General features: G+C 42.0%; 1 protein-coding gene across 4 annotated transcripts in view; it reads right to left on the bottom strand.

Moving 5' to 3' along the window:
- Window positions 1–20,707, bottom strand: part of b4galnt4a (beta-1,4-N-acetyl-galactosaminyl transferase 4a) — a 147,973-nt gene that overhangs the window by 53,819 nt on the left and 73,447 nt on the right. For 3 of the 4 annotated variants that reach the window (XM_028584462.1, XM_028584464.1, XM_028584465.1), the window contains one exon: window positions 9,832–9,930. In XM_028584462.1, the coding sequence (XP_028440263.1) occupies window positions 9,832–9,930 (99 nt within the window). Of the gene's footprint in view, window positions 1–9,831; window positions 9,931–10,399; window positions 10,474–20,707 lie in introns of those variants that run through there. The other variant, XM_028584466.1, reaches the window with a different exon arrangement.

Here is a 20,707-nt window from a genome sequence, read left to right as displayed (position 1 = left end):
TGTGGAAGTATGACGTGAAACACAGTATTTATATAAAAAGAAAAGAAACACAGACGCTGTAATGCAACAGTGAGAGAAAGTGTAGCAGACGATCACGGACCGACTGAATGCGTAAGCAGCCTAAATATATACATTAACTGACCACTGCTCTGAATGGAAACCGTCATAATCATTCCATTCAAGGATTAGGCTACTAATCATTTGCACAAATTACCAGTTGTACTCTTTGCCTTAAAAGTATGCAGAAGATAATGTTACTCAGGAAATTTACAATGAAGATCCATTTTCTATAACGCTAGAATATGAAGCGTAAATATCTCTTTCACTCTGTTCCTCTCTCTGTCTTTCTCACGGGCTACAATATAAATGTCCTAAGTCATATTAACTTCCACTGCTCGCTTTTAATGCAAAGTGTACAACTGTTCGTTTTTGCAAATGACAGTGAATCATTGAATGCTTTCAGTTAAGAGCAGTAGTTCATTAATGTTTATTTTTAGACTATCATTCAGTCTGTCCGCTATTATCTGCCACACTTTTTTGTTTTATTTTTTTTATAGAGGCCGAGTTTCCTTCTTTACATATTATATGCCTTGCTCCCTCATATATATGGACATAGAAAACAAAGACACTGAAGAAATTGGACTCTAAAATCTAGAAACTATAAAGATAATTAAGTGATAAATTCCATGCACACTGTTAACATGAATGGAACAGAGTATATTCATCAGTTATATCCCCCCAGCAAAATATAAGGTCAAAAACCATTGAGGTGTCCTCTCCCTGTTGTTCCATGAATGTACAGTAGCCTACATCATTATATAGTTACTGGTGCAGTGAACTAAGACTATAATTTGGGAGGATTGTACTATTACGATATGTTCTTAAAATTGTACAATCCTCCCAAATTATAGTCCCAGTTTACTGGACAACACAAATTGTGTGCTAAGAATGCCAAATACAATGTACATGGAAGAGGAACAAACATGATCCTTATTGTTAAAGAATTTAAAACAAAATGAATCAACTAAAATAATTCAAGGGCATTGGTCAACTATAGAAATGTACAGCATTGTATGTATTGCCCTTAGTAATAAGACTTCATTTAAAACACATTTGAAATGTTATCAGCCTTTTCTAATTATCTCACCAACTGCCATAATATATTCATCAAACTTCTAACAACAATATGTGAACAGCAGTCTTCATACAGCAATATAACAGTAACAATGACTGTCACATGAATAATTATTTAAAAAAAATAATGGTCACAACTTTAAATAATATCAGTACTTAAATAAACAGCAATATGCACCTGTTTTATTTTAATCCAGGCTGATGAGAACAGGGTAAAACCTCTGCTGGGTGATCAGAAAAGGCTCCAGGATTAAATAAATCCTGGCTGTTAGCCTGGTCAGGAGCAGGCTAGCTGTACAGAATAAATCTCCATGGTGATTTATGTGCCTCCGCTTTTGTGAAACCGAATCAAGGCTTAATTCATCCAGGATAACTGGGAAATCCCGGCTTAATCCCTTATCTTGGTTTTGTGAAACAGGCCCCGGGTGGTGTAATTTCCTCAACACAAGACTGTTATGGTTACACACCAATCATTAAAGGGTGGCATGAGGGTTAGAGATGCGACTACGTGTACAGATGCATGGTTACACAATCGCACACAAAACCCACACTTGCACACATGCACAATGCATCTTATGTGTCAAGCCTTTAGGGGGTTGTCTCAGTGATTTAATGACCTGAAAACTCCAACTTTCCATACTGGATGATCAACTAACTGTACCAACACAAATCCCCATACTGTACGCACATATGGCTTGGTTTAATGCGTGAAAGCAGCCCCAGCAGGCTGCCGCTGTAATGCCGCCACAGATATTTAGAACATCACACAGAACTTGAGAAGGAAGCTGACTCTCATCAAATGACTATGAGGCCATGCAGTGGGGTTCCCTGGTTGGATCAAAGTGAAAACTGGCTGGATGAAGGTAGCCATTCTGCGTGTAAAGTAGCTGCTAGCTAGCTCTAGCCAACAAGTGTCAAACCAATAAATGAGTGACCTTGTGACAAAAAAAAAAAAAAAAAAACACACATCCTGTTGCGCTTTGATCAGAGGGATTAGAGGGATGAGACAGGAAAGCCTTTCACGGTAAACATTTCTACATGTCTGCATTTAAAAGGAGAAAGACGTTGATGGAAGGTGTTGTGCTCGTTCAGTATCATACAGGCATTCTAACAGATGGCCTGACTCAATGTGGTCCTTTTTTTATTTATCTCTCGGGTCTGTACGGTCAAGTAAGTGCCCTGGCAACTGACAGCAGCGTGGCAATTACAGCTCATGCATAAACCATGATACATTTTCGTTGAGCAACAAACAGTCAACAAACATGTCAGTCCAAAGCAGTGGGACTCCTGATTTTAGTTAGATTTTCATGTGCACATCATTTCTTTCTTTCCTCCTGCAGAAAGACTGATCCTACTGAAAAACAGAGAGAGAAGAGAAAGAGACAGGGATTTGAGGGGTCAACGGAATTCAATCAGAGAAAAACTGGGGGGTCAGAAAGATGTCTGATGTTTAAAAAGGGAGTGGAAGACAGGGGGAGGCGTAGCGAGGTTAGAGAGATTTAGCAGACGGGACTAGTTCCTGTGTAAATATGCCTTATGTAAAGCTTTTAATAGATTTCCTGTTGGCTTTAAAAGCAAACCTTTTTTGGCCTGGCCTCTTGTCAAATAGCAATAAGAGGCTAAAAGTCTCTAATTGTTCACACACGCATATCGCTGTGCAGCCCTGGAGAGGCCACATGCTGTAAAGTCGGCTTTGTGCTGGGAGATGCTTGTGTATAATTGGTTCCATTTTCTGGGTGACAGCGCTGCAAGAGGTCTGTCTGTGCTCTGGCCTTAGCAGGATGTGGAATGGGGAAAGAGGAAAGTTATTTTTTCTTCATCCTTAAACTCACCGTGTTATCCCTTTGCTTCCCTGACTGCTGAACTTTCCCTCGCTCCTGTTATGTCATTTGGATTTTTCCCTGTGAGTGCTGCCTCTGTCTCCTATAAAACCTAACGTTGTCCCCTCCTCCCTCTGACCTCTCTATTTCTGCCTCTCCATCCGTCCATCTCTGTCCACGTGCTGCCAAATGCTGTCCATTTCTCTTCTCTCGGTCTTTAGTTTGCCTGAAGCTCAGCTGTCGGCTGTCCCTGTGCTTTCTATCTCGTTTTTTTGTATCCCTCCTGATTCCTCCTTTTGGAGCATGGGATAAATGAATGTTCTGATGGTGAATGAATGAACAACACACAGCACAGCTACACAACCCCTTTTTTTCCTTTTGAGTCTGACCATCTCAGTGCCACCTTTCCCTTTTCTTTTTTGGCTTTCCATCATTAGACTCACACACTGTCGGTTAACGTTACCGATAGACTTCCAAACATCACGAAGAAAAAAAATAGGTGTTCGATGGCTTTACGCCTCCTTGGGGAGGGGCCGCTCACTATATTTCCCCCTATATTTCTGAAAATCCTAAACATGGTTGTGACCATTAGTGCTTTCTGATTAGCCTGTGTTTGTATTGAAATAAGAGGCTGCTGCGGCCCCCGTACGGGTTGAGCACAGGCTGCACAGTTTGACCAGCGGGCAGCAGATGGTGTTGCTAAGAACTTGCAATGTCTAACTATTATCAGACCGGCCCTCGCGGCCTCAAAACACTACCGGCCCACCGGGAGAAGTCCCGACTCTCTCGATTGCCACTCCGCCACTGGGCACAGCTGCAATAGAAGAGCCCAAGCCCAGCTCAGCTGTCAAAGTATAATTGAGCAACACACCAAACCCTGCTCTGCCACCATCGGTGTGTGTTTGTGCACGTGTATTTAAATGAGGCACTGCAAAGCATTTTGTCACGCTCAGTAAGTGCAGTCTACAGCGATTGCCACTGGTGAATACACCTTAACATTATTCCTCTCATTAGACTTTAAATGCATCTTAAATGTATACCGTGTGCAGTGTACTGTACTGCATATAATTTAAGAATTGAACCTGTACACAGGCAGCATTAGCTGATGAGGTCTCAGGTCAAAACATTGTCATTTGTTTATAATAAATATAATTTCACATAATTTTTTATTTTGTCCGTCTCTCTTAAGTCAGATTCATGTCATCTTTATCTTCATCCACCTTTTCCTTACTCTCATCACACTCCAGAGGTAGCAACTGTTCTACATAGTCTTAAGCCGCCTACACACCAGCTGCACACCGCTCCGTGCTGGCTGTGCTGCTGTTTTTTTTTTTTTTTTTATTAGGAGAGTGGTGGAGACAACTCGCAGGACGCGCGCTACCCTTGGCATTGCGCTCAAAGTTCAAATTATTTCAACTTTGATCTCTTTGCGGCTGACCTTTCAAGGCGCAACCCATGAAAGGACGTAGCCAGAAAGAATGATGACGTATACCTGCGCTGTGCTTTGTCACTGCCTGCACTATGCTCTGCACCCTACCTCATGGTTTTACCTCTGATCATGTGTAGGCGGCTTTAAGCTACCACAGTATAAAAGCAACAGAGCACCTCAGGCTGCAATCAAAAAGGAGGGGAGGAAAAGGAGATGGAAGGAAGCAATTTATGCCATCTCTCAAATATGAGGAGTGAGGCAAGAAAAGAAAGACAGAATCAGGGAAATGACAGGTGCACAGGAAAGAGGCTGAGCAAGAAAACAACTGATTGATAAAGACGTTTCAAATAAAAGAGAGTACAGCATCACTGCTCAGCTTAAAAGGCCGCAGTGCACGGTAATGTTACTGGCTTGCCTATTTTCTTCAGACCACACATTTCCTTCACATAACCACATCTCTGCGAGCTTGTCTGAGCATATCTCCCTCTCTGCTGCTCTCTAATATCTAGTCTCTCTGACCCATCTGGTCGCACTACTAACTGGAGCACAAATCAGACTCTCTTTTCTCTCTCCGGGAGGCTGTCTCCCTTTCCTAAAATTTGGTGCAGCCTTCTGCGTTCCTGCTGGCAGCAGGGCACTGACAAATGGCCGCTCGGCACACTCACTGACGAGCAATCACACCAACTGACACTGTAAATCCCTTTTGGATAAGAAAAGTGAGACATGATGTTCCTGGCAAAGGCACACTGTGGTATATACAATACCACTCAGCTCGCTCCCCCAGGGCATGTAGGAAAGGGCATTAAAGCTCACGGTTGGTACATCATAACACATACTGTTTTACTGAGCTGCTAAGCTGTATTGTAAGTGTTGAACAAATGATCAAATGATACATGTTACATGCAAGTCCCTATATATATATATATATATATATAACAGGAATTTTATTGCATGATTCTATGAAATGAATCTATGCAGGGCCCATTAGTAATTTAGGAACGGGGAGAGAAGAGAACGTGGGATAAGTAGGTACGTACGGGGAAGAAAAGGGGGTTTTCAAAGGTACAGAGGTTTGAAAAGAAGGGATTATATGGAGAGAGATAATGAGAACTCATTTCACACAGAGGAGAGCAGCATAAAATAGAAGACAAGGTTCATATGATCTAGATTCCAGCCTCATCAACTACTCTAATGAGGGTTTGTATAATCTGCCATCTGTCCTACAATTACATGTATTCTGTCATTCCAGGGATAAAACATGAGAGGGGGATGGATGTGACTGCAGTGGAAACGTCCAACTGAGGAATGCGAGGCAGAGAACGGAGGATGAGCAGAATTCTTGTCATACTGTAATGACAGGCCGGTAAAAGAAATCACATGTATGCCTTCTGCTTGTCTATTTGACTGTTTAGCATTTGTGGATAGACGGATAGAAGAAAGAGCAGTGAGAAGAGACAAATTTCACGCTTCTTCTCCTGTGTCTCACCCCCCGCCCCCGTCCCCGTCCCCCAGTCTAGTCACTCTCACGTTATTGTTGTATGACGAGACATGAGAAAACCTAATTCCTCCTCCAGTCTTGTCACTGCTTGTGTTTCTGCGTGAGAAGCCAGCTGTGATGACTACTTCCTACCTGAGTCATGTGTCTGTGTTGTGTTCCACACTTCCCTCTTGAGTGCTAAGTAATATGCTGTCCAAATCTGCAATACCAGCCTTGATTTTCACACTACATGAGCCAGAAAACCAGGAGACTCTCATCCTTTCTATGTGCAATGCCACTGTATTTGCACCTTTGGAATATCTGATTAACATCAATGCACATATGCATACTACATCTGGGAGGGTGTGCTCTCTGTGGCTTTAATGTGGGACAGTACACAAGTCACTAATCCCTCTTACTATTCCTTTCTTTCTGCTCCTGACTAGATCAAATTGTTCATTAATTCTCTCTGGATCCATGTCGGATTTTCTGCAAATGACTGTTTATCCCTTCATGACTGGCTACTGCTTGACTATTGACAAGTGGGCCAGCTCTCTTTCTCTCTATCTCTCTCTGATCTCTATCCAGTGTCAGCGTCCTCAACATGCCGGTGTCCTTGACGGACAGAGGGTGTCCACGCTAATACACAGTCACCTCTGGATGAGTTCACCGGCCTGGAACCCTCATTTAGTCACCAGTAGTGGCTGAAAACAACCTGCTAGAACCAACACAGGATACTAACAGCACTTCATGAAAAAAAAAAAAAAAAAATATATATATATATATATATATATATATTACATTTCCTCTCTGTTTCCATCTCTCTAAGGGTGCACAAATTAGAAGAAATAGAAGTAAGCAGTCCTTTCATTTTGCTTGTGCACAACAGAGTTGTTGCGCGTGTGGTTTGTATGAATGCTGCCGGATGCCCGTGTGACCTCTGCCAGTCTGTGACAGCTGGCATATGGCACCACTCTACCTCCACCAGCCTGAGTCTACGCCTCTGACAGTGGCAGCTCAGTGGCCCCTCAGACCTCTGCCATCTTGGCCGTGCACCAGGAAAACAAGTTAGTGCTGGTAATTAGGACAGATCGCCTAGGAAAGCAAAGCACGAGCTGCTGCGCTCAATGATTTCTGACAAACTTGGCTTAGGCTCGACGTAGCAGAAGTCTGAAATAAGAGAGGGAGGGATTTTTGAGGACACGACTTTAAAGAGACGTATGACATATTTGATATATTTATGCTGAATTTGCAGAATATTCACAGAAACTAAATGGCATGTTGCTTTATGAGTAGGCTGGAAATGAGTCAAAGAAAAAGCATGTTGACTTCTACAAGTGAGCTTTGATGCTAGTCACGCTTAATGTAAAATCTAGTTGGTGTGGATGTTGCAAAATTTATTTCCCTCTGAGGCTGCTTGGCTTTTTAAATCCAAACCATAAATAAGAAATTCAGTTTGGTCAATGAAATCATGTACATGTCTTTTAAGTGCAAAAGCATCCTGTGGTTTTACCGGTTTTCACATACAAAATGATAACACAGAAAGCTCAGAAAAAAAACAGGATGTTAATAATAAACAGTCTCGCTGTGCTCAGACCATGAAATCCATTTACATTTGTGCAATTAGTCCACATGGTCTGGATTCAGATAGCTTGTTTGGCTGCAGTCCGAGCTTGGCTGTTTCATATCAATTATGTGACTTCTCATTTTCTAAGTAGCGCAACTTTAAATTATGCCAAAAGCATAGTCAACAACTAGATGCAGGGCCCTCAATATTCAGGCAACAGCTGTTTCTAGGCCAGATTAAAAAACAGATAGCATCCTCATCGTGACAATTTACAAATTTACAAAGTGATAAAAACAAAGACATAACGATGTGGATTTATGAATGTATTTTAGCAGTATATTTTAACTTAATGGCTGATTTTGATATTTTATGTATTGCGTTGCTGAGATGAGGCACAAAGGCAAAGGCAGGCTAACTCAGGACTGGCTCACACGAGAGACTACTGAAATAAAACAATAACTAGAGTAACCGCCTCGCGGTTGTATGCCTCTGCCCACCAGTCAAGTTGCAGTGTATTTTTACAGAGAAGAACAAAGGACTGATAGCTTAATTGTTTCATTTTAGGGTGACCTCTTACCACCAGTCCAGGGACAGTGGATGTAAAACAGCCTCCAGGCTAATTCTGGCACATTTTACTTTTATATATTATTAGTGTGCATTGTCCCGGATAAATAAACCTGAAATAAATAAATAAATAAATAAATAAATAAATAATAGAGAGCCTCCTCACATGGTGCATCGACAATCACCGGAAGCTCAATATCAGCAAAGCCAACGAGCTTGTGGTGGACGACCCGAGGAAAGGGATAGAAATCAAAGTTGTTGCCATGACAGTAGACAATGCTTAAAATTCTAAAACGTGGATGCTTCACACACATCTTCTACCCAGCAGTACAGAATATTGATACAGTTACCACCCAGTTTCAAGGTGGGCCCCCAAGAGTAATGTCACCAATTAAGTATCCTACCAAATGTAAAATATGGTTACAATCTCCCCTCCTGTACCTGAGTTATGTCGTTGAATAACCGCCAGAAAAGCGTTTTTGCAGAATATTATGATGTCACAGTGAAGTTGACCTATAGGATATAAAATGTCATCACTTCGTACTTTATTCCTATTAGACATTTGTGTGAAATCTTGCCATAATTAGCTAGGAATTCTTGATGTTTTTTCGTGCGGTAACAGTCACCTGGTCCTTTGACCTCCAAAATCTAATCAGTTCATCCTTGAGTCCAAGTGGATTTTTGTGCCAAATTTGAAGAAATTTCCTGAGATATCACGTTTACAAGAATGGGACAGACAACCCAAAAACATAATGCTTCCAGCCATGGCTGTGGCTGACGGGGAGGCACAGAAACACAGATAAAACACACAATACAGTACTGTTAACATTATCAGGCACATACTATGTTCAGCACCCTGTAATGCTGCCTTTTGCAGAAGATTACATGCTTAATGCTTTGCAGAGTACAAGGCACTGAACGATAGAGAATCCTGTAAAAAAAAGTACAGTATCACTGCAGTCAATGAGATCTACTTAAAAATAACTTATGCATCAGTAATTTCCTATTATCCATCTCATTCTGTGTGTATGAACTGTTAGATTCTCTATAGTTTGCCCTGTGCTGTTCAGCAGAGACAGTTAAACTCTACTCCAGGTAGAGAACGACTAATAAATCATATTTTGCAGATTAGCCTTACAGACACACACACACACACACACACACACACACACACACACACACACACACACACACACACACACACACACACACACACACAATCCTTTAATTAAACTCTGCTAAACAGGTTACATATATAGAGGCACTTTCCTTATCACAAATTGGCTGCTTAATTGCCCTGTCTGCTGCTCCCTTTGTTACAGCGGGTGTGTAAACTATATCAGTAAGTGAGCTGAAAAATTAGGATAAATCAAATCAACTTGTGATCTTCAGGACATAGGTGCCTTTAAATATAACCCGCTAATGGTTTTGGATGAAATATTATCATCCTCATACAATAATTCATCTTTATAACCGCAAGGTACATTTTGTTCTTCCGATAATAGCACCAGAGAATGAACGTATCTCTATTTGACCTCAAATATCAACTGCCCTTAAAAGGACAAGTGAAAGAAAAAGGGAGTAAGACATCTGCTGCTAAATTATGTTTCACAAAAAGCACCTGTAATTACCAAGCCAGTGATGAAGCGCCATTAGTGAAACCATTTTCAGATTTAGCTGATAAGTCACACAAATTGCAAAGCAACTGATTGGCCTCAACATAATAATCCTTATCCATCTGAAAGCTGGAAGAAAGGGGTTAAAAAGCTGATGATTGAGAGCTAAGGGCAGAAAAAAGAAACAAATAAGAAAAGAAAGGAAAGCAAATAATTTGGGTTACCTCCGCTTTCCATGGCAATTTCTTGTGGCCTTGGCTGAGGAACTTCCTGATGCGGGTATGGTCTCTGCCATTAGTGCCTCCTGTGATTTGCTCATCATCCTTGAAAAAATACAGCAGAAAAAAAAGACACTTATTCCTCCACCCGTCACCCAAAAAAAAGAGACATTAATGAAAGGAGAAGACAAGTGAATGGTGTTTTTTTTAAATCTCAGGGGCAAAAAAACTACAGTCAACCATGCATTAAGGCATCCATCCATCCATCATTAGGAACACGAGTCTTATAATAGATAAATGATATGAGACAAAGTAGCAGCAATAGTGAAAACCACAGCCCTTCCTAATTCATGAAAGCATTAAGCGGCACATACTGTACATTACACACCACTAATAACAACGCACACAGACACAGCCACACACAAACACACACACGCACATTGTGAAATAGCAGGCCAAGGAAACACAGGGTTATTTCCTTAGAAGGCTACTATTTAGACCCTGTGGAATCTCCTCTTAACTATTCACTCCTAATCCAGCGATTGACTCGCCAATGCCCTAATCTCCAACATACTCTATCCATCCACCCTGCCAGCCAAGATCTCCTCTCCAGGAAACCTGAACTCTCCCGCTGATCTGGGATTTAGCCCGGTGCCCCAGCCAGAGCACTGCGTGGCTCTTTCTCTGCGGTCTGCTAAGAGGCATGTTGATGTCAATGCAGTGGTGCGACAGGCAGGACAGAGCAGAGAGAAGCGGGAATTCGCGGCCAGCTAGGAGGAGATAAAAGGCTCCCAGAGAAGGAACCGAGACGCAGAGCTGTTAAAATGAGTGACAAAGCATCCTCAATTTGGCAGGGACGTCAAAGAGGTAACTCCACTGGGATGAGCTGGAGAGGTTTTCAGCGCCCCTGAAATGACGGGCTTTTGTAGGGAAGGCACCAGTCTTTGCAAAAGAATCAGGGGAGGAAAAAGACAATTTTAAGTGGAGGAGGCAAAGAGACAGAGCTGTCGGATGGCAAGCCTTTGATTACTTTTTTTAACTTCCAAGGGAGAGAGATGAAGGAGGGCAGGAAAGGTAATGATGAAGAAATGTGACAACAGGCTCCCGTCCTGTCTCTCACAAACCTCACCAGCACTAGTTTTGTCTGTAACACACACACACACACACACACACACACACACACACACACACACACACACACACACACACACACACACACACACACACACACACACACACACACACACACACTCTCTCTCTCTCTCTCTCTGAAGCACAGGTAGATGTGCTCACTTGAAGGACACGTTCATATTGCATCAGCTGGTGTTGCGCATGAAACAAAGACAGCAGAAGAATGAAAGTACGAGACAGGACTCAGTGGTCAGTAAAATACAAAGCATAGACAAAATGTGAATTGTTTGAAAATGCAGCAACTGCAGCAAAGGGATATTTTTTGGCACTGACAGCTTATGTAATGCTTGTTTTGGCTTTTGTATACCTTCTATAGCAAATTTCCATTCATCAAGATGCACATAGAAATAAAGCCATGGTGAAAATTGGATATAATTATTGGCTCTTGATATCTACTATAACACATCATAGACACACAACTTTAAATATAACAAACGTTCACATGTTTGACATTTTTACCTGGGATACTGAATGCTAGTAAAGCACATTTATCTAAAATAGAGTTCAACACCTTTCTAAGAATAAGAATCGACTTTGAACCTTATCTTTAAGTTCCGCAGCTATTTCTATTTTTGCATTCAAATCATTACAGCTTGTGGCCGGTTAGCTCAGTAGAGTGGATGCACATAAGCAGAGGATTATTCCTCGACGCAGAAGGTCCAGGGTTCGAGTCTGACCTGTGACGGTTTTCCTGCACGTTTTCCCCCCTCTCTCTCTCTCCCCTTTCATATCTCAGCTTTCCTATCCAATAAAGACAGAATTGCCCCCAAAAAAAATCATTACAGCTCTGTTTCCTCATTAACATTTAATGTTTGAGGCGTTGTTTTTCTTGTCATAAACACTGCAAAGCTCTGTGATGCCATCCTTTCTCGTAGAAGATTTGGACTGTGAATTGTCTCTGTGACATTAGGCTTGTTGTTGTGAGATGAACCAGGACTGCACAGAATCGATCATCGGCGATCACCGCCCGACGCATGCCGGTTAGATTTGTGTCCGACTCGATCCCGACTTGCTATGACGTCATGCACACGTGGACAACGATGACCTCACGAGATCAAGGCGGCCGCAGGTTTTAGAGCCAGGCGCTGCAGTTGCTCTCCACTGACTGCAAGACCCAGGGCATGATGGGGAAACGCCTGGCTCTTAGCTTATCAATAGGCCGATTGGTTCAGAATCGACTCAACATGATGACGTTTTATATAAACTTTTTTTTATTGTTTTTGAATTGGAGGGATTTTAATTGACATTTGTCTGATTTAAAGGCTTATTATGTACAGAACACATGTGGCTGATAGTGATAGTTTAGAAGTTTAGAAGACTACAGTCTGTTGTTTATTCACATCAGCAACAGATCGCAGGTAGAGCATTTTAACAGCTACTCTGTCTTAATAGTAACAACTGGAGACTGTGTACAAGCTGGTATATGGGTCTCATAACATTTTATTAAATCGGAATCGGACCTAACAGGATGTGAGTGTTTCTGTGACTTCCTGTTCAGCCTGAAGGCTGAAAAGGGCTGTAAACTGTCCGACTTCACCACGGCTTTTTGCCACTACCCCCGGCTGCTGCTGCATGCTCTCCCACTTTACAAGCGAGGACGAGCCTATTGTTTGCTCACTGCTAGAAACAAACCAAGCGCCAGGAGCAGGCAGCTGCCTTGCCAGCCAATCAGCTTTAACTATTGGAACAGGTGCAGTGACTGTTTGAATGATGATGAAGGATTATCCGTGTAGGCAAAGGGACTTCTGCGGATCTGTAGTTACTGATTGTAATTAAAAGAGACAGTGTTTAGGAATAATATGTTATCAACCCCAAAAGAGCAAACTCTAAATTGATTGCTGCCGAGTGTAATTCACACAGACACCACTTTCTCAAAGCGCTGTCTCAGCTCGATCCAACTCAAAGTCTGCTCATCGATGCAACACTAAAAGGTACAGTTAAACTCTTTGACCTGAGGTTGCACTACGTCTATCAGCTGTACCTCCTTTTCCTCTAGTGTATAACGACTTCACACTTTGGCACGATGTTGTCATCACTTATAGCACACTACAAATACTTGTACACATTTTGCTTGACTCATTACTTCAGAGTTACAGTTGCTGCTTATAAGCAGATCTTCATTTTCCTGGCACTGGGCCCAGAACTGTGTTTCACTGATAATTAACGTTGATGCTAAGGGGCCTGTCAAATGGCCTTATGTATTAAACATTGCATCAAGGCAAAACAGGGAATATCAATCACACTGAAGAGACTGCCTATTTATCAAGTGTTTACATTGCTGTTTACCTTGTTGACTTTCAGTCAAATAAAAAGACAAATGGTATTTTACAATGTGTGCATTTGTCTGCTATGGGAGCAATGCATCAAAGACAGAAACACTGAGGGAGAGCAGCATTTAATCACAGCTGAACATGAAGTTGTTTCACGTACTGTATGAACATGCATGGCAGAGTTGTGAACCTCAAAAGGATTGAGTGATAGCTGTCCGATCAGTGAGCGTCTGTCCCGGATTTCAATCCATCCCACTAGTCACTAGAAAGCTCACTGTAGTGGGTGCTAGCCTCCCAGTTGATTCCTTCGAGACTCCCCACGTTCATACAGCACAATTCAAATGGATGACCTTGCTGATCCTAGCGCAGGGAAACAGCTGGGGCCAGTGTCCTAGAATACCAATGAGCTTAATTAATCTCCCTTATTAAACACAAACAAGCAACAGTCTGCAGGGAGGGGAGATGGAGCAGAGCAGAGATCTGGGGCTCCTTTCACAAATCTCTTCACCCACCCACCACGATAACCCATGCGAATGCACTCGGCTCAGGCGGCTCCCAAAAGTCCACAAATCATATTTTCATTTCCAGCGACGTGCAACATGAACATTAATAACCAATGTGGAATAATAACATTCGTCACAATTTTTCATTCATGTTACCGCCACAGAGATGTGCATTATGTTAATTAGTAACCCTATAATAATAATAATAATACAGACGCTTCCAATTTTTCATGCTATAGTCTCGCTGAATCAACAGTGTCACTGGATATTCATTGTTCATATTAATCTGTGTAGCTGGAAGCAAAGATACCTGGGTGACATTTACTACAGCAATAACTAATGGCCATGATTCATCACCAAAAACAAAAGTATGTGATGGTGATGTTTCTGAATCTGATACAGAAAGCATATTCAGGTATAATGTTGGATAAGAATATGACAGAATATCACCATGGACCAGAAATTTACAATCTACGTGACAACATGGCTGTGATGCGTACGCGGAGCAATTTCCACAGAGAGAAATAAAAAAGAAAAAAAGGTAAAATTAAGGGAAGAGACAGAGATAGAAATAGAGAAAAAAGACATAAAAAGTGGCTGACTGGAGAATGAGCAATAGACCACAAGACAGATGAACAGAGACAAAAACAGAAGGGAGAAAAAGGTGACCAATGGAGCAAAAAGAGGGAAAAAAAAGCACAACCGGGAGAAGATCTTTGATAGGTAGTGCACAATGCGTTGTGCCAGTCTCATATTTTCAGAATCTGTGGACTGCCAGAATCTCTTTCCCACCTCTCTTTACTGAACAGACCAAACACACCAGTGTCTGCTTGGTTTATAGAGCAGTACCACAAAGCTCTGCGAAGTATTACACACTCACCAGCACTACGGCTTAGTATGTGATGTGACTACAGCAAAAAAAAATAATAATAAGGATTTCTCAGGATAGACTGGATACCATGCAGTTTCTCTACACTGCCGTTATACAGTAGGAAAAAGAATAATAGCAACTTGTTTTGTCACATCCAGCTCCATCATGTCCTTCTTTGAAATTGTGGTTTAGTGGAATGAATAATGCTTATCCATCGCTAGGTTCATCCAAACAAAGCTAAAACTGGGACAAAGGCGAGTTTTGTGGTCACAGTGAGGCTTTCAATTGCCACTCACAAACACTCCACGTTATAAAAAAGCCTGCGATAGTAACACATCATAGTACACATTCCTCACCATACCAGGTTAACTACACACTTGCCCTCATATGAAATGTAAAATTCAAATTAAAAAAAGGAAATGTAGGTGAGTTTCAAATCGATGCTTGGAATTCACAGTATGGTTAAGATGAACTAAACTTGATTGAGGAGTCCTCTAAGCATTGCAGCATTTAACTAAAATGGAAGACGTCTGTCTGTCTGTTTGCATGTCTGTCCTTCCATCTTCTCGACAGCCGTTCATCCGATCGACTTCACACTTGGCAGGTGTATTACTGAGGACCCAAGGAAGCGCAGTGTCAATGTACGGGACATATGTGTTAGTAGTGTGTTATGTACACATTGTGTACCACCCTAATAACTGTTACATCTCCGAACAGCATGCTGGGTAAAGCTTGCTCTCCTTTGCTCACTACAGTAAACTCAAGAACAGATGAAGAACAAGAGACCAGAGATGTTATGTTGGAGCAACTTCAAACATTTCAAGCATCAGCTATTTAACTTTCAGAATAAACGCTTTTGTTGCCAGAAATAGCCTGGTCCAAAAAGAGCTAGCTGTTAGCAAATACTCTAGCACTGCTAGGGGACGCAACTAAGTCATGGCAGGTATATTGCTCAGGACCCCGAGGAAGTGGAGTGTCGAGTGTGAAGTTGTTTGGATGAGCGGTATCGAGAAAGCTGCAAACAGCAATACCGAAGGCCAAGCAATCAGCCCGTTACGAACTGGCATGTTTTGAACGGGCACAGCACTGGTTGTAAAGAATAGATGAAGACCAACTTGCAAGGAATGTTTTGCAGCGTTTAGAAAACAGTGCTGGGCACAATGATGAAACCTGTGATTTTCAATGCTCTGCAAGATGACTGAGGGATGAGAGTCGGACAAAGACAGAAATGATGTGGCTCACTTTTATTTCTCTAGTTCACCGTAGAGAACCAATTATGCCACCTCAAGACAGGGAGGTAGAAATTACCCCTCACAAGACTCTTGCTGGGCTTCAAGAGCATGTTTATGTACAGCCTTGGACTCTATAATGGGAAAAGGAGCACTAGGGGGATTATTATTAGAAATGTCTTCAGTGGGACCTACTATATGTGCACCTGGACCTTCACCATCTACGAACACACCCACCATGCCAACACAAACCTGTATGAAGTAGTCTATAAGCTAGTGACTGTGTTTGTAATGGTATACATGGTAAACATCAATTTAATCACTATGGCATCACTCTGTGTTTTAAAGCATACTGTATGTTCTTTTCAGAAGCTGAAGGAAGAGGAGGAGAGACGTGGAGAATGAGTCAGTGATTGGCCTTTGATCCACACATCTCTTTTGAGTAGTTAAGCTGTTGTTAATGAAAACAAAAGATCAGTACAGACTGTACAGTGCTTGTACAATGGTGTTTCCTAAGGTATTTAAAACACAGTCAGAAACATGGTTGTGATGCTTTTCTATAGGCCTTATTGTGTAGACACATATAGCCGACGGCCAACAGTTGACAGAAAACCCTGTCGATATGATCAGTCGCGTCCCCGAGGTCCAAAAAACTGCCACAGAACACACCAAAAAGACGAGAGGACACGAGAAGTAATACATCTCCATAACAGCAGGCGGCGCTAATCTGTAATGTTGCCCAAGAAATGAAAACCGGCAGCTGATTGGACGAACGCGTCACATGGGTTTGTTTTCTCCGGGGGCAAGGTGAAGGGTGGGAGTGTGGCCTTGACCAACTCGTTTGAAAGCCATGATGTCTCTCTCTCATGGGCGGGCCAAATTCTCTGGGCGGGCAAAGCAGAGAAAGGGGAGGTAACCTTGCTCCTTATGACCTCATAAGGAGAAGATTCCAGATCGGCCCATCTGAGCTTTCATTTTCTCAAAGGCAGAGCAGGATACCCAGGGCTCGGTTTACACCTATCGCCATTTCTAGCCACTGGGGGACCATAGGCAGGCTGGAGGAACTCACATTAATGTTAAAAAACCTCATAAAGTGACATTTTCATGCCATGGGACCTTTAACTTGAAATACCCTCTATTGTTTTGGAAGGCAGTGAAAGCTAGCTGATGGAAGCCGGCCACTTTGATATATGTCTAGTATTGGCACATCAGCAAACACTGCTGGAAACTGAAATTAAATTTTTGCCTGCAGACTGCCATATGTTGATGTGGCTGCTCCGGGTGTTGGCTAATAAATAGGATTGTCCTGGGCACCATCTCAGTGATCCTGGATCAGCACTTGTGAGCGCTGAGAGGTTGAATAAATCTGCATCCTGATCTCACAATCAGCCGTTCTAGTCTATTTCACTAAGAATGCAGCTTTGGGAGCCCCAATACCTTTACATCCAAATCTCTTTTCCTTCTAACAAAGTGGCTGGCACTGCTGAATAGAAATCAGCCCAAGCTCATTCAGTTAAACTATTGCAGAACAAATCCCAGCCTACAGAAAGAAGGAGTGCAACTATTTTTGTATCCCTGTTTGCATTATTCATGTAAGAAATTGCATGCCAGTCAATGGACCAACAGTAGAAAGGCTGAGTGAAGAAGAGAGGGAGAAAAATGGAACATAAATAAGGGACGGTTGCAGTCGATAATAGGAGTGATAGAGTCAGTGGCTCCAATTCATTGGTTGAAAGATTAATGGTGCAGAGAAGAGTACGGCAGGGAGACAATAAGAAACAAAGGAGAAGAATGAGGGAACAGAGAGAGGGAGGGGGGACGAGATGGATGAATGGTGAGAAGAAAAACTGCAGACAGTTGAGGGCGAAACAGGAGAAGATGAGCATTTATTATCCTGCATTGGTACTTATTGAGTGCTGACTTTAATTTGATGATGATGAGTATGTTAATGCGTGCATAATTGTGTTCTGGAGTATAGAAACATAAAGCCTTCTTGGATTGTGTGTGAGCACCCATGCGTTCCTACCAGCATGCAGCACATATTGAGGTGTACTGGATGTACGTCACAGAATGTATAATTTATAGATTTAGGTCTGGGACAAGGTGGTAGGGCTTGTGTCCTGCTTGAGTCCACATCAGTACAGCAGACATGTCAGGAAAAAGGCTGCGAGGAGCACTGCAATATCTCGGGATCAATATCTGTCTAAAGAACTTTGTCTGTGTTGTCATGTTTGGCCCCTCGTGATTCAGGTGCTCTAATTTATAATCTATATTTATTGTCTCAGGCCCTCATGTTAAAAATAAAAGTTCTATCTATTGTCAAAGTACATTTTACTTTTTTACTTTTACTTTTAAGTTTATTTGAATAGGGACAAGTATGTTACATAAGCTCATGCCGAAGCTAATTCTCAATGTCCGTCCCTAGTGGGCCTTTACATAAAATACATAGTTAAAATAAACATATTAAAACAGTATAACACAATAACAACGAAGCCGATAGTCAGTGGTCACATGCTTGACCTCTGATTGAAAAGTCTTTAAGTTTGTGTTTGAACAAAATGAGCAAACTAAATTCTAGGTTTTATAAGTAAATAACTACACTACTCAAGAGCAGCAATAGATTAACTAGAAACGTGCACTTAGTAGAGTACATATCTCAGCCAGGTTTGTCCCCATCTCCCTTCCCAAACAAAAAGAGTTGAATCTCACTCAACTGTCCCTGCCGACTCCGTTAAAAGGCCAAAATACGGGCGCCCGGGTAGCCCAGTTGGTAGAGCGGGCGCCCATATATAGAGGTTTACTCCTCAATGCAGCGTTCCGGGTTCGACTCCGACCTGCGGCCCTTTGCTGCATGTCATTCCCCCTCTCTCTCCCCTTTCATTTATTCAGCTGTCCTGTCAATAAAGGCCTAAAAATTCCCAAAAAATAATCTTAAAAACAAAAAAAAAAGGCCAAAATACACTGTGGCCAAATGTGTCAAAACAGTTGCCCCTAATTTCTATGTCTACACCGTCAGCAGCTAGGAACTAACACCACTGTCCTATATCCAGTCCTGTTTTCCCCCACCCACTGCCTGCTTGTACATATCGGCTCCCGATGGCGGCAAAGCTAACAGGGAATTATTCATCTTGTGTCATGCCTAACTTTAGTGGATCATAACATATCACGTAAGGAATTAATCGGCAGATGGTTTGGTTTAAAATTATACCAAACCTTTCTAAGGATGTCAGTATTTGAGCCACGACAAAGGCCAAAATGTGGCAGATGGACTAGGTAAGGCGTGTTTTCAGCCTAGCCGATTGCTGGAAATGTCTTTTGCTGTGTGATTTGTTGTTATCGACCACCAGCCGTTTAAGAGAGGTGAGGTTTAGGAGTCAATGATGGTATAAAAAAGAGCAGTCAATAAAATAAATGTTTTTAAATGTGAATCACTGCAACCACGAGAGGTCCTGGAGCATACAGTTATAAATGTGCACAAAAATGTTTTGGGCTGATAGGTCCAGTAGTATGCAAGATTAGCTGCAGATAGAAACGCACACAGACAGAGACACACACACACACACACACACACACACACGATTAAATGCATGATCCAGGCTAAAGCCTGGCGGAGATAATAAACATGTTTTTCGCCAATAGACTATGCAATAGAACTTATTGTAAAGTAAAATAATTTCTGGTTGAGTGCTTTAAATGCAAAGTAAACCTGCATTTCTTTACTGTCTTATTAACAAATTGCATTACTCTTGCCTTCTCTATCAGAGTAAGACTTGGAGGTAAAAGATGAATAAAGAAGAGAGGTCTGTCATTCATATTAGGTCTAAGTTTTCTGTCCAAGCTGATTATCACTGATAGGGTGTGACAGGGGGCAGCTGGCAAACAGAACAGATAAACAGTCTACTGCCAATCATCCCCGACCTGCTTGGTGCTGAATCTGACCTAATCAACAGTGAGCCTGCTGCGGAGAAACCCAGGCAGTCTCAGACAATGCTGGACACACAAACCGACAAACAGGCTGGCTATGCTCTCAGGAAACCCGCGATGGTGCATTTACTTCCCATCTGTGTTTCTCAGCCCTAAGCAGAGAAAACAGATGTGGATGGATAAATAAATGTTATTTTTCCCTAACTGCCATAAACATACAATCCTATCAGTACTGGCCACAGTGTGCTCTGAGTACAGCCACACATTAAAAAGCACATGGCTGCTTCTTTTGGCAAGGCACCTCCAGCTTTTCAGAAAAGACTATATGTACATAATGACGTCAAGTCGCTGTTTTATCAGGCAAATACTGAACAAAAGGTTTCTTGGGAGGCCGGTGGTGTCCAACAACAATAACAAGGATGGAAAGAAGCAACAAAGTCCCTATACAAAGATTGGTTTCGTTAGTGAGTAAATAAGGAGCTAGTATATTGTGCCTGCAGTCAAAATTTAAATACATGTTAAACATAAGGAGGCAGTGTAGGATCAAATCTGGCTAATTTTGGGAACATCTGGTAAGTGTTTGCTTATTTTGCACTACCACGTTATCGGATTTTAAACGCACTAATTAGCTTCATCACCAGCAGGATCAGTGCCACCTGCAGGCAATGGGTTTCAACACACGTCTTGTCTACAGTTGCTGTTATAGCACAGGGAACAAAGGAGTTTGTACACCTGTTGCTCTTGAACCGGGGTAATCTACATCTACGGCCTGAGGGGGAGTATTTCAAACTCTAAGTGAAGGGGGTGCTTTGTGCAGTCTTATACAGGCCGGGCCTTGCAAAGTACTTGCTGGTCAAATATAAGGGCGACGGGTGACAGTGGGATACCTATTAC

This window comes from Perca flavescens, chromosome 8 (genome assembly GCF_004354835.1).
Source record: "Perca flavescens isolate YP-PL-M2 chromosome 8, PFLA_1.0, whole genome shotgun sequence".
NCBI classification, from domain to species: domain Eukaryota; kingdom Metazoa; phylum Chordata; class Actinopteri; order Perciformes; family Percidae; genus Perca; species Perca flavescens.
This window is presented reverse-complemented; position numbering and strand designations above follow the sequence as displayed.